Here is a 14,740-nt window from a genome sequence, read left to right as displayed (position 1 = left end):
GAGCCCCAACATGCCACGGGCGATAAAGGAGTAAATACATTTTATTTTCATTTTGCTGTTTAAACAGGAATTGCTTACCTTATGTTGGGTTTGCAAATACAGGATTATCCCGGGTCTGGAATATATGAACCCACAAAAAAAAACGATAAATCCTATGATTATTTTTAATCTTAATTTTACTGATGGGGTTCCACACACTGGGCATGAGAGTAAGCTCACCCTGTCTTTTAATGCCCTATTTCTTTGGCTTTTTGTCCACTGATGGCCTAATCAATTTATCTGTGAAGACCAGACAATCGGAGAGCTACGGAGTACGCAAATACACAATGCACTACAGGAGAAAAAGTTCCCTTCTAATATACAGCGATTACACCACTGAATTGGGACAATGGGTTTGTTAATGGGCTAGAGAACTGTTCCAAAACAATCCAAAAGGGGAGGTGAATGAAAGCAAATGCTTTAGATATTTTCTAGCCAAGCAGGGTTAAAAGTAGCAAGCCTTGAGCAGGGGATTTCATTCATATATTTGTATTCTGTCCAGTGAAGGGGGAGGCACACAGGAGAGCGCTATAAAATGCATTCACTCCTATGGAATGCTAAAATCAAAAGAACAGTAGATCCCTGAATGCAAGCAGTGGAAGGATAAGTTTTATCCAATCAAAAGGGTGGTTAAGAAGCTATGCTCCAGGCAGGGGCAAACACAATAAGAGAAAGGGAAGCCACCGAATAATCAGTAGGTAATGAAATTGAAAAGAAAGCCAACCAATAATATGCAATGAGCTGACCCAAAACCCCCTGTAAGTATTGATATTTTACACAGTAGGTCTTCAACTACAGAAAGGTCTAAAACATTATCCTGTATATAAACTCTAACCTATTCACGCCACAAAAAAAAGTTTCATTAGTGTATATCAAATGAGAAATATGACAATAAATGCATTAAACAACTGATTATTGTATATGAGGAACTGACAAAAAGAGGATTCTGAATGTGCCCCCACCATGTCCACAATTATATTTCAGTTGGTGAGAAAAATGTCATGCCACCAATCTTATACATGATTGGCGGTATGCTCTCACCGAGCATTACCCGACCAATGGATTTGGGATATATAGTTTGCATGGTCAAAAGATTGCTAGTGGTTAGACTTATTGCAAGCATTCTCCCCTTTACCATTTGCGTGTTTAAGTTTGATAATCTGTCGTTGAAAGCGAGTAGTAAACTCCACTGGTGGGGTTTCTTCTTTTTTATCGGACCCTCATAGCGGGCATCACAATATGCAGGCATAATGTGCAGAGGGCTCCAACGAGCAGGAAGAACATGCAAGCAACCCGGAGCAAAATTTAAGCTGAAGAACAGATTACCTTCAGACACCTTACGAGGAAAAGTGTGCAAATAAAAACACTTCTAAGTGCAATGTACAGATATTGCCCCCCAATCAAGAAACGTACATGAATCAGAACCCCAACTGCTAGCTTTCAAGCTCTCACGCATTGTGGCTGGAAAAACAGGACTAGCCAAGCCTTCTTGGCCAGTAGATTCCCGAACTCCCACCAGTAACTCCGGAGGGCCATACTTAGTAAGCTAAACACTGCAGCTTGCAGTTTGTAAAAAGCATGGCATGGCCTTGGGCAAATAGCCGTTGTACAAGTTTGAATCCGCAGAAAATCAAAACGTGGGCCTCTTGTTGTGTTAAAGGTTTAACAGCCGGATGGAGACACTGCATTTAATGCCCGGGTGCGTCTTTTCTTGCCGCCCAAGACCCGGGTCAGCAAGCACTGGCCAGATACCGCTCCTTCCATCTCGGAACCCGGGTCCTTCCTCCCAGACCTTCCACCCCAAGTACCTGAGGATCCAAATCTCCAATCGGGTAGAACTTGACATTCTTCAACATGTCCTCGGGGGCCGTCTGCTCCTCCATGGCATTGTGCCGCATTTTTACACCCTATCCCCGCATCAGAATATGCTGGTTCCAGCACCCAAACAACCAGGCCCAGCGTGTTCTTTCTGCACCATAGACTGACGAGCCCCGCCCCCTGGAGCCACTAGTTCCAGCGCGCACCTTGGCCTGTACCATTGTGCTGCCTTCTGAGGGGGAAACTACCATACAGTACACCTAAAGACTCACTCGTTACTGCTTTTGCTACGTAGACACTGTATTTAACAGAGCCAAATAACCACGTATATTGCAAGTTATTTGTGCCAATTATTCGTTTTGTGATAGCGTACCTGTATTTACTGTAAAATGATTAACCCTCCTTAATGGTACGGACGGGAGGAAGAACCCCTAGACTGGAAGAGAAACAAACTGCAATATGGGATGTGGTGAAAAAGGCACCTTTTGAGTGGAGGTGGGCAGGCCGACTCCCTAGTCAGCCGCCAGGCCCGTCATATGCATGTTTATAGTTTCCGCCCCGGCTGCAGAGCGTCCTCCAAGCCAGCAGCAGCTGCCAGCCCAGCACAAGGAGAGCCGCCAGCGAAGCTATGACGAGTCTAATTATTTAGCGCGAACTCGACCCGAAGGTATCTTTCGCCCTCAAGCATTAACAAAGCAACTGTCTGTTCCCAGCGCACCCGACACAAGCGGCACAGTAGCCACTCGCACAAATCCTCGCACCCAGCCCTGGCTGCAGAACGCGCGCCAAGCCAGCAGCAGCACGTGCAGCAGCTGCCAGCCCATCGCGAGGAGAGCCGCCAGCGCCGCCATGACAAGAGCCTAAGTATCCTTCGGGGCAGCATTGCCAAAGACCGCCCACACTCCTTGCACAGGCTCCCAGGTCAATTTCAACACCGCAGTCTGTCTGCCGCCAGCGGGAGAAGGGACGGAGGGATGGGATGGGCAAGAACGCATCGGACTGCTGGAGGGGAGGGGGGGGGGTAAAAGAAAGTAGTCCATGCAGTAATGGGGCCAATAGCCATGGAAGGACACAAATGATGTCATGGCTGTCAGCAGGAGGGACTAACAAGTCTACAACCAATCGGAAGGCAGCATTTAACACCCAAGCCAATGCAAAAGATGGGCGGAGAGTGGGCGGAGCGAAACAAAGCTTCCCTGCTGTAGTATATACTGCATGTCTCCGAGACAGCGCAAGAGCTGCCTAGGCGAAACCTAAAAAACAGTAAGTCTCCTTGGTCATTAATGAATCCATGCCCGCAAGAGAGCTTACCATATTTTGTAAGACCTGTGCTCTTCAGTGGGAGTGCTAAACCCCCTTATGGTTGTTTCTATGTCTGCACTTTGTAGCTTGAAAATTGTTTCAAAAGAGGCTGACGTATTGATTTTAATATATATTTTTTTTATGGCATCCACTTTTATTAAATGTTGCACTGTGTGAAATAATCAAACCTAATTTTGCGTATCATTATTAGCGATTTTGACAGTACATTAGGTGTGCTTTATACACGTGAATATGCTGATCCTTTCATAAAGCCAATAGGCCTACTTTAAAAAATATATTTTGGTATTCTGACCCATTGACAGTCAGTAGGGTCTGCCTTACTTAAAATGACACTTTTTATATTGTAACGTCACATAATCCGCCGAGCTAGGTGTGTGAAATTTTATAAAATATCTATTTGCCCAAGGGACGTTATGCTTCAGTAAGCCACTTTTCCTGTGAATAAAAATCCATTTGTCCCTTTTGCTGCCATGCAGTGAGGTGACAAATTAAGGTAGTGTTATAATTATATGAGGGTTCTGATAATAGCCTCTCTGTTTATGCGCATACTCTATAAGGCTTCAGATTCTTGCAGTGCTCTGATTTTCCCATATCCACATAAAAGAACTGAAGAATGTAAAGGACTAAAGTGGTAGTTCTACATTTTGGATGCTTTGAGAGTCTTTGAACACCCACTAATTTGCATGTTGATGGGTATTTACCTACTCCTCTACAATTTTCATCCCACATTACAGATGTTTGTTACCCAACTAGTTTGTATGCATTCTATCGACTTCCGAAGGACGAAAGGTTGTCGACCTGCCAGATTGGAACCCTGTAACCATGTATATTTTCTCCTTCAAAAATGGAATTCACAAACGTTTGCTCCAAGTACAGTTTCTAGCCATACTTCAGTAAACGTTTACAGATTTTTGAACGTCTTACATCTGCACCAATGCAAGGACAAGTATCTGCAGGTGCCTTATTGTGTCTTTCTTTAAGAATTGGGCCACTGACTCATTTTTAGAAATCACACATTTTGGTTTTAATTGGATTAGTTCCGAGTTTCGTTATAAATATTGTCATGCATCAAACACATTTATTAAAACATGCCTCGTAGAAACTTGTGCAACAGTTTAACAAAATACTTTTTTAAGTGGCAGGTTTTAATGTGTACTTTTTATTTTGAAGATGCGTATTTTTTTTTGTTTAACAATGGTGTCATTCCCTCATACTTATTTGAGTGGGTTTTGCATTCGCTTTCCTTACTGCTTCTAGAACGTGATGGTGCTCTAACATTTTTCCAGATACCCAGCTAATGCAATGAGTTGACTATATTAGATTCAAAGGAGGTGCTTCAATGGGGAAAACTGAACTGTGATGTGTCACGATGTCAGTGGAATAGCTAGCACGTAAGCAACACTGTGAGGTGTGTACGAAATGCTTAATTTCCATGGTGGCTGAGATAGTTCATAAAGACAGGCTCTGCAAAGGGTGCATATTATCCATCAGAACATTTTCAATGGTATGTAGCTTTTTCTTGTTTCTAACTTGCATTTTCCCCCCTTTTCTTCCCTTATTTGCAGAATGCAGCAAATGGCAAAGAGGTGGCAGTCTCCTGTGCCTAAAAGGTTTGTCTCTAATTAGAAATAAAATCTTCTACCATAGTGATAATCTCTTTCTGTAAACCAAAACTTGTAAAATGTCTTTATATGTGAACTGGTATATGTTGCTTCATGTCCTATACTTTTGATTTCAAACATCTCTTGTGCAAACATTTTAATTGCCTTCATTGTACGTGACAGATTCGCAGTCAATGAAAGCCAATCATAGAATAATAAAAAAAAAAAGTGAACATCTATCAGATCTGCTTTGAAACCGAGAAATGAATACACAACCGTAATGGGTGTACTGGCTAAAAATAAAGAAATGGGAAAAGAGTTGCAAAACTGATGAAATACCGTAGAGAAAGCTTGCATCAAGATGTGGGCAAGAGAAATGGGCTTTACATTTTCTCTGTAGCGTTCAAATTTGTGGAGAGAATACTTTTTGAAAGAGTAATTAACTTCAATTAAAAAAAAAAGTGCCTCCAGAAACGGTGATTGTAGCCCTTGAAGAATAGGTGGACATTTTACTCACGAAATAAGATGAAGTGTTAAGAACACGCAGAAAAAGGTAGACTTGAACAGCCCTGAGATCTGAGGACATTTCACCCATGTTTTGTGAGATGATATAACTCACCCCAAGGGACCAAGATGCTGTGTAACTCTTCCCAAAATTAAAGATTGTGTCTTCAGTACATTTCCCTCCCCTGCACATATGCTGGAGGGAGGTAGAGGCTGTCAGCCTTACCATTTTATAAGGATTCTATTTTGTCAACAAGTTCCTTTATCAAGTTAATTGCTGTGGAATTATTGCTCTCTGATTCACCAGACCTCCTTTCTGTTGCTGTATTTAAAATAGAATTATTCTGATGTGCAGGGAACCCCAGGAACCCTCTTTTATTCTCATATACAGACCTCAACCTCATTCCGCAGATATTAGTCAGTCCTCAATTGGTTTTAGCTACATTTTACGATGCATGGAACACAGTATCTGTTGTGAAAGATACTTTTTTTTGTCATTTGCTGGGAGTGCTCTGCTTTGTTTGCATATTAGAAAGTGTATACCAGGGGCCCCGTCTTCACACAAAGCTTAGATTATCCACTGTCCCGTTCAGTCCTTTAGTGGCTTTTCTCTTTTAGGTAGGTGTTACTCTTTCTGTTTCCATCACCCACATTTACCCAGACTTTTATTCATGGTTGTAATTCCAGTTAATGTTTCACGAATATCCGTTTTCTTTCATTGCACGTTCCATTTTGACCACTCTCGACAGCTCCATATAATACAAGAAGTGAAGGTTGAGTAGCTCAGGAATACACAGGTACCAAACATAGCAGCTTGAAATTTTTCAAAAAGGCAATTCTTGCATGATTTCATAAATCAGATTGCAGCCTGGGTTTGTCTGACGTCACATTGAGTGTGAACTGTAATGCTGGTAAGGTTTGATTAGAATGTTCTGCTACATTTACACATCTGAGATTACAGACAGTTGAAAGAAGAAACTCAAATCCATCTGAGACCAAATACATGACCATCAAGATAGCTCCTTCAGTAATCAGCTTTTGCGTCATTAAAATCAGAAGCCACTTGTTGGTTATGTAGCTGTGCTAAAATTCAAATTGTTAGATTTTTAAAAAATTGTTAAAACAAATTTGATAATCTTTTACAGACGACGAAGAAGCCCATCCCCACCTCCAGTAAGAAGGCGGCGAACTCCTTCACCGCCACCACCACCTCCACCTCCTCCACGACGACGTCGATCACCATCACCTCTCAGGCGCAGGTAAGTATCTCATTAGAAACTAAAAGCAAATTTTTGGCTAGTATTTTAATTTTTTTATTAATTCAGTTTTTTTTTTTTTTTCTTTTTCTAGGACACCATCTCCTCCTCCACGGAGGCGCTCTCCTTCTCCACGAAGGTATTCTCCACCAATACAGAGGAGGTATACTCCTTCACCGCCTCCCAAAAGAAGAACTGTTACACCCCCCCCACCACCACCACTTCTTAAAAGAAGACTATCTCCATCTCCACCTCCAAAACATAGAATTTCTCGTTCACCACCAAAACAAAGAATTTCTCCAGTGGCAAAGAGACACTCTCCTTCGTTATCTTCAAAACATAGAAAAGGATCCCCTCCAAGCAGGTCAAACCGTGAAATGCGATCCCCACTGCAGAACAAAAGGCATTCGCCTTCCCCTCGGTCAAGACCTCCTCGTATCTCTCCAACTCCTCCTCCCCCTCTTCGCAGGGGACCTTCTCCTTCACCCCCAAGAAGACCGCAATCACCGTCTCCAATCACTAGGCCCATCAGGAGAGTGTCACGGACACCTGAACCTAAGAAGATTAAAAGGTAATTCATTTTTTCATAACCAAAACTGATCAGTTCTCAATATTGGTCTGTTTATGTTTACATATTTTTCTTTAAGCATTACCCGTGTTATGGGCTGCAAACTTAAGATTAATTCAAGTTAGGTTGAGGATAATTAGCTTTTTGTTACATTTTATTTGACTTTTCAGCACTGAAATTAGTAGCTTTTTAATGAAGTAAAGTGGGTAGCAGTTTGTCATAGGTGTACGTAAACAGGAGACCTCTCACATAAGTAAACTGATAATTTTAAAAATCGTTTGTGTTTTATAGTTGAAGGATCTCATTGAGCACATGCAAGCACCTTCTTCAGAAAAGTAATCACTTATGTAGATAACAATATTGGGATTCAGTGAATGATGGTGTGTTTTAATTGTTTCATGCATACCTTACATGAACCTCAGCTCAAATCTAGGATTTACTGATGAACATTTTTAACAAGATATTCAGTACCGGTTATTTCCCTAAAGAGCGTAAAAATCCCTTCAACCTTCCTCTTTTCAAGAAGCCTAATTTAGACGCCACCGACCCTAGCAACTATCGGCCCATCTTGCATCTTCCGCTCCTGGCAAAAGTTGTTGAGAAAACCATCAACTTGGAATTGACTTCATTTATTAATAACAATCATCTTCTAGACCCGACCTGGTTAGGCTTTAGATCTCAACATAGCACCGAACTGGCTTTGATAATGGCTTCAGAAGAAATTAGACTCTTGATGCTGGAGGAAATGCTGCCTTGATTTTTATTAGACCTCTACGCAGCATTTGACAAGGTCAATCACGACCTACTTATTGGTAGTCTTTCCTCCATTGTAATCCAGGACAGAGCCCTTTCTCTTATAAAATCCTTTCTTACCTATCGTGCGCAATCTGTGGATGATTTCCTATCACCTTCCTTTTCAATGCCATGTGGCGTCCCACAGGGCTTATTAAGCCCTACTCTTTTTAATTTAAATGTATCTCCACTGGCAAGTTTGATTAAATATATGGCTTTTCACTGGTGTCCTACGCTGATGACACTCAGATTGTGCTGTCAGTGGCCAGGTGACCTGAAGCCAACGCCACTTGTTACAACAACTGTATTCTACAAATTGGGAGATGGATGAGCGCCAACTGTTTATAATTGAACTCTGGTAAAACCGAGGTTCACTATTTGCCGGCACACTTCTTTTTGGTCCACCATGCCGGTGGCCCCAGGAACTTGGTAATCTTTCAAGCCCTGTTTTGAAAGTAAAAAATCTTTGGTTTCTGTTTGACAGTAAATTGTCTTTTGAAGGCCAGATTAAGTCCATTACCTCCACTTCCTCCTTTTTGCTTAAACTACTTCGGAAAGTCCATCCTTTTGTCAATCTGGATTTGCAGAAAACTGTGGTGTCCGCTTGGACATTAGGGCCCTTTTCAACACATTTTAAAGCCTTGCATAACTCTGGACCTGAATATCTGATGCAGGGCTTTCTCTTCCAGGGGATCCTCATCAATAGTCATGAGCACTGAATAGTCCCGTCTATGCTCGCGGACCCCAAATATATAAAAAAAAAAATTATATGAAAACCTATACATACAGCTCTATATATATATATATATAATATATTATTTTTTCCATAAATCAATGCAGCCTCTGAGAAAAAAACAAGGCTAACCAATGCTCTGAGACCTTGGTTTTGCAACAAACACAGAAAAACAGGAGGGCAAGGCGATACTTTAACTCTCTTTAATTAACAGCAGAAAGTTGTCCTGCAAAAACACAGGCATTGTTAGCCCATAGGCTGCCTTGAAAACTTAACAGCATAGAAAATGAAAGCAATTGCAAGCATAAACTGTCACCGTGCCTTCAAAGCAGCCATGACCCCTAGCTTCCCATCTTGCCTCAGGGGTGACAGTTTGGTCTGGAGACCCGGAGGTCAGGGCACAAAGAAATGACATAATTATGGATCATTTGCCCGGGGAGGTGGGTGGGTTGCTTATGGAAAAGGCCAGACTGGGGGGAAAACTTTCTTTAATCCCTGTATGAAATCCTTAACCGCCTGAAGCTGAAAGAAAGAAGGTTGAGTAGGTGACTTTCTGTATGCCATAATGGCAGGACGGTATACTTTCATGGAAGCACATTTTAGACCCGACTTCGCCAAGTGTAGGATATAAGGCAAGATTACCTCCACTCGCCCTTTGGTAGGTTGGAAACCATTTTGCACACCCATGACCCCCAGCTTCCCATCATGCCTCAGGGGTGACAGGTCAGTTGTTCTTTCTGGCTCCTTCAGTCAGGACCCTGGATTTTCAGCTCTACATTTTATTTTTACTTTTCTGTCAAAAAGGTTCTCCTTTATTGCTCTAACTTATATTATTTCGACATTTTACATCTGTTCAAGTAAGAAGTTGCCTTTTTCTAGCAGATATTTGTCGTATCGCCTACCATGTGCAAGAGTGACGCAGCCTTACAAAGATCATTGGGTACTGAATATACTGCAAAATGGATATGCTCTGTTTCCGCTTTCCACTGCAATCCACTCTTCCGGTGAAAACTAGTTGTCACCAACTGTCGCCCCTACGGCAGGAGGTATCCACTCTTACAAAAAGCTGCCGTAGAAGAAGTTCCTCCCTCACACCGAGGAAAGGGGGTTTACTCCAGATACTTCCTAGTATGAAAAAAAGGCCAAAAAGCAAGATTCAGGCCTATATTGGATCTTCGCATCCTCAACAAAGCCATTTGAAAAGAGAAATTTCATATGCTGGCGCTCAGTCATATATATCCTAATCTCAAACAAGGAGACTGGATGTGCTTGATAAACCTTCAGGATGCGTTCGTCCATGTTCCATTCACTTTACGCCACCGGACGTTCCAACGCTTCATGGTAGTTTCAAACACTATCAGTACAAAGTCCTAGCATTTGGTCTGAAGTCAGCCCCTGACTGTTTACCAAGTGCATGGCCATAGTAGCGCCACTCTACGTCGCCAAGGACTGTTAATCCGTACCTCGACGATTGGCTCCTAAAGAGCTCTTCTCCTCGAATGTGAAAGACCACACTGCCTGAATTTGCTACAGAGGCTGGGCCTTCAGGTCAGTCAGGAGAAATCAGTTCATCAGCCCTCGAAAAGAATAAATTACCTGGGTGCTACTCTAGACTCCAGCACAGGAAGAGTGCATAATTCGGAGGAGAGACTATTATCAATCGGGCTGAAATGCAATAGCCTGCTTCAAACTCACCAGCCCTCAGTTCAGCAGTTTTGCATCACTCCTGGGATCGATGGCATCTTGCATTTTCCTAGTTGCAATGCCAGGCTGAGGATTAGGCCTCTGCAGCAGGACTTGGAAGACAAATGGGATCAGAAAACCGCTCGATGGGACGACAAGATTCTACTTTCCTATGCTGCTAGATCTATCCCATGGTGGTCTCATCTGAAAAATCACCTGGTGGAAGTTCCCTTCCACCAACCTCCTCCGACACAGTCTCTGATTACAGACACCTCCCCTCAGGGTTGGGGATCGCATATGGGCCTTCTGCAATCTCAGGGCCAGTGGTCGAGCAGGGAACGAGCATATCACATCAACATACTGGAGCTATGGGCAGTGCATCTAGCCCTCAAACCTTTCTACCCGTCCATTTAGTCCCATTCCATATTGGTCCAGATGGACAACCTGACCACGATATACTATCTAAACAAGCAGGAAGGGACCCGCTCTCGACACTTGTCCCTGGATTCTCAGGCCAACTGGAATTGGCTCCTGGCCAGGCAGCTTTCAGTCACAGCGGCCCATATGCCAGGAGAACAAAACACTCAAGCAGACTCTCGAAGTAGTCACTTCCCAGATCAGCAGGACTAGGTTCTACATGACGAACTGTTGGCAGACATTTTTCAACATTTGGGTCAGCCAAGCATCAATCTCTACGCGGACGATACAAACAAAAAATGCCATGACTTTGCATTGAGGTTTTGCCAGCCAGGGTTGAAAGAGAATGCCCTTTTGATCAACTGGTATGGGGACTTTTTGTACGCTTTTCCTCCTCTTCCTCTCATCCCAAAGGTCATAACCAAGCTCTCACACGCCAGAGCGAGGATGATACTGGTAGCACCAGACTGGCCACGACAGTGGTGGTACCCGGACCTTCTACATCTGAGTGCCCACACAAGAGGCTTCTGTGCAGACCGGACCTGCTGTCCAAGATAAATGGGAGGATCCATCACTCCAACCTTCCCTGGCTGAACTTAGCAGCATGGTTCCTGAGGGTCTCTAGTATGGGCACCTAGGTCTTCCTCAGGACTCCATGAACCTCTTGAGAGGGTATAGAAGTTCTTCCACAGGGCATTGCAATTCTTTTAAATGGAAAAGTTTCTATATGTGGTGTGTGCAAAATGGTTTCCAACCTACCAGAGAGCAAGTGGAGGTAATCTTGACTTGTCTCCTGCACTTGGCCAAGTCTGATCTAAAATTTTCTTCCATACAAGTACACCTTGCTGCCAATACGGCATATAGAAAGTCACCTACTCAACCTACTCAACCTTCTTTCTTTCAGCTTCAGGATTTCCTACAGGGATTAAAGAAAGTTTTTCCCTCAGTCTGGCCTCCTTCGCTTCCCTGGGTGCTAAACCTGGTCCTTATCAAGCTCATGGGTCCCCTTTGTGAGAAAGTGGCTCTGTATATACTGTTCCAAAATAGGTACAGGGTGTACAGAGTCCACAGTTCCCAGAGGTTTGGCAGAGGCTAAAGTTAGATATAACCTTACTCTCTAAAGTGGTAGCTTGGTCGAGCAGTAAGGCAGTATCAGAGGACAGTGTAAAGCATTTGTTGTACACACTCAGTCAGCAAATGGTCTCACACACTCAAGAACTGAGCTCTAGGCCAATGGTTTATATATAAAAAATATATGCTTGTTTTATTTTAGAACCAACAATAGGTATTAGAATATACTCTCTCAGGATGAGATGCTTTATATAAATACTTTTGCAAAATGCAATTGACTTTTGTAGAAAGTTACAAGTGGTTGCAATGGGCAACACAATTTTAAACACAATCATGCATTGAGTTCAATGGCAACTGAATCTGAACTGGAGGCAAGATGGCGGCCGTGTAGTTGCGGTCGTTAGCAGCAGGTCACAAGGAGGATGAAGATCGATATCTGAGATCACCCAGGAGAAAACGGGATGGTGTTATGACTGTGTCATTTCGATCTGGAAGAGAACTGAGCTTGGGATGATTCTTTTATTTCGTTGTGACTGTGGTGGTGGTGGTTCAGGCTGCGGCATACTCCCTGCATTGGCGGCTTCGGCTCTGCGCTCCTTCTACCGGTGTAGACCTGTGGGCGGAGACAGTGGTGGTTGCGAAGGCAGCGGAGAACGCGAAAGCCGGCAGACGGAGCCGGCTGCCCTCTGGAGGGGTCGCGGGATTTTGGTGGTGCGGACGGTGAGGAAAATCCAGGCAGCTTGTGCCCCCCCTCGTTAAGACTTGACATCCGACGGTTAAATACCGATTCCGACATCATGCCCCCCAAAGGCAGCAACTCTAGAGCGGCCGGGGCTAAAAAGAAGGGCGGAACGGATGGTGGAACAGCGTCGCAGGAGCAGGCTAACAATCCGGTTGAGATTCCCGCCAGGAAGCAACAGCTAGCCGGTAAGACCCGCCAGTGCACTGCTGCCCCAGCCACCACAGCTATTACAGCTCCCCCTATTGCTAGCATGTTTCTCAAATCCGGCAAGGAGAAGGGCGCTAAAAGTACTCTGCTTTTGGATCCTGGTGAGGGAACACACGTAAGGCAATATCCTTCTACTAAAGACTGTAGTATTAATGTGTCTTCTGAACGAGGGAATACGCAGGCCACTGCTCCAATGACCCCCTCTGGGAAGCCGGATGACACAGTTGATACAGTTGAGGTGTGCTTAACTGTTGGGAGCCCTGAGGTTTCAGTTACCTCTATCTCTGATGGAGGGATTACGCTGGCTGTTACTAAAGACTGTAGTATTAATATGCTGGGGGGAGCTCCAGTTACTTCGCTCTCTGATGGAGGGAATACACAGGCTGCTGTCTCAACGACTATCGCTACCCCTACTGGGAAGCCTCTGGATGATATAGGTGAGATCTCCTTAACTGTAGGGAGTCCTAAGATGGGCCATCAGCTTAATGGAGGAGCACAGCTTGGGAAAGAGCTTTCGCATGAGACAGGCAGTGCCCCCTCAGGCACTCTTGGGACTGCCCCTGCCCCTGGGGACTCAGAGTCGAGCGCACTGGAAAAAGTCTCTAGCGAATGTTTTTTCTCAGTGTCCGAGTGGTCAGATGATGACGAACATCGCTCTTCCTCAGATGGCAGCACACACGATACGGATAGCGATATTGAGCAGGAGCCTCCCATTACTGTGGTCCGGCAAGGTGCAATCCTAAAGGAGCAAACCAATCATAACAGCTGGGCTCACCCACTGGCCATGTCATCACAAGCAAGCCCTTCTGGGGTCACCTCTCAGGTGGCCCTTCTGGAATCAATTCACCAGGAAATTATTTCTCATCGAGAGGATACACGCCAAGACAGTAAGAAGACACAGGCCGCAATAAGGAAATTGCAGGGGGCTGTGAGGAGGCTGTCAAAGGTTAGCGCCTCACTGGGGGACAGAGTTTCAAATCTGGAGGAGAGGATTGTGTCCTCAGAAGCCCAGGCTGCGGATGCTGTAAGCAAAGCCGATGCCCAGTGTTCACAGGTGTCGGATATTCAATGGAAATTGGAGGACTTGGAGAACAGGCAAAGACGGAATAATCTTAGGGTCCTGGGGGTCCCAGAGGGGGCTGAAGGGTCGGATATCAGAGCCTTTATCCTTAAACTGTTTGCTCTAGCATTCCCGGAGCTTGCCTCTTGGAATTGGCAGTCCGAGATTCAGAGGGCTCACCGTACCCCCTTTAAGGTTCGTACAAATTCCAGAGTAGGGGACAAGCCGAGGGCAATCTTGATTTTCTTTGGCAATTTCACTTTAAGGCAACTAGTTGCGGAGAAAGCTAGACCTGACGCAAAGAGGACTGCCGAAGGAGTGTCGTTTTTTGTTCGCCCGGATTTTTCCCATGCCACGGTCGAAAGGAGGTGGAGGTTAAGGCAGCTTATAAAACCTTTCCAGGACAAGAAGCTACAAGCATATCTGATAAACCCGGCCCAGTTAAAAATTATCAAGGAAGGGAAATCGTTTTATTTTACCTCTGAGATCAAGGCGAAGGAGTTTCTCGACTCTCTGGACAATTAGGTACTATGGTTTATGTATGCGGGGGCGCTCCCCTTGGTTGTTCCTCTTTTCTCCCTCCAGGTTTAATCTATATGGTTTTTTTTTTTTTCTTGATCTGTTGGATCTATATGTGGGAATTCTTCTCTTTATTCCTCGTTTGTGACCTCTGCACACATCACATGCTCAGACTAGGTCTGAGCGCCTCATCTAAGGGGTTTGGGGAGCGGGAGGGGCGCTTGGGAGGGTTGGGGTGGGGGGAGGTCAGGGGGGTCGGTTTAGATTAGGGGGCTTAAAAAAAAAAAATCAGTTGATATGGTGTTGTAGAATGATTTATAGCTTTGAAATTTGTCCTATTGCTGACATACGAAATGCCTGTATAGGTAATGTTATTTTTTATAGGGCTTTTGCTTTGGCTCTGGCTA

General features: G+C 44.2%; 1 protein-coding gene across 10 annotated transcripts in view; it reads left to right on the top strand.

Moving 5' to 3' along the window:
• The window catches only part of SRRM1 (serine and arginine repetitive matrix 1), a 639,067-nt gene that overhangs the window by 469,775 nt on the left and 154,552 nt on the right, over positions 1-14,740 (top strand). For all 10 annotated transcript variants that reach the window (XM_085647827.1, XM_085647825.1, XM_085647826.1 and 7 more), the window contains 3 exons: positions 4,746-4,790; positions 6,431-6,544; positions 6,636-7,112. In XM_085647827.1, the coding sequence (XP_085503953.1) occupies positions 4,746-4,790; positions 6,431-6,544; positions 6,636-7,112 (636 nt within the window). The remainder of the gene's footprint in view (positions 1-4,745; positions 4,791-6,430; positions 6,545-6,635; positions 7,113-14,740) is intronic.

Source organism: Triturus cristatus, chromosome 3_2 (assembly GCF_964204655.1).
Source record: "Triturus cristatus chromosome 3_2, aTriCri1.1, whole genome shotgun sequence".
NCBI classification, from domain to species: domain Eukaryota; kingdom Metazoa; phylum Chordata; class Amphibia; order Caudata; family Salamandridae; genus Triturus; species Triturus cristatus.
Note: the sequence above shows the minus strand (reverse complement) of the source record. Positions and strands in the feature narration are given on the sequence as shown.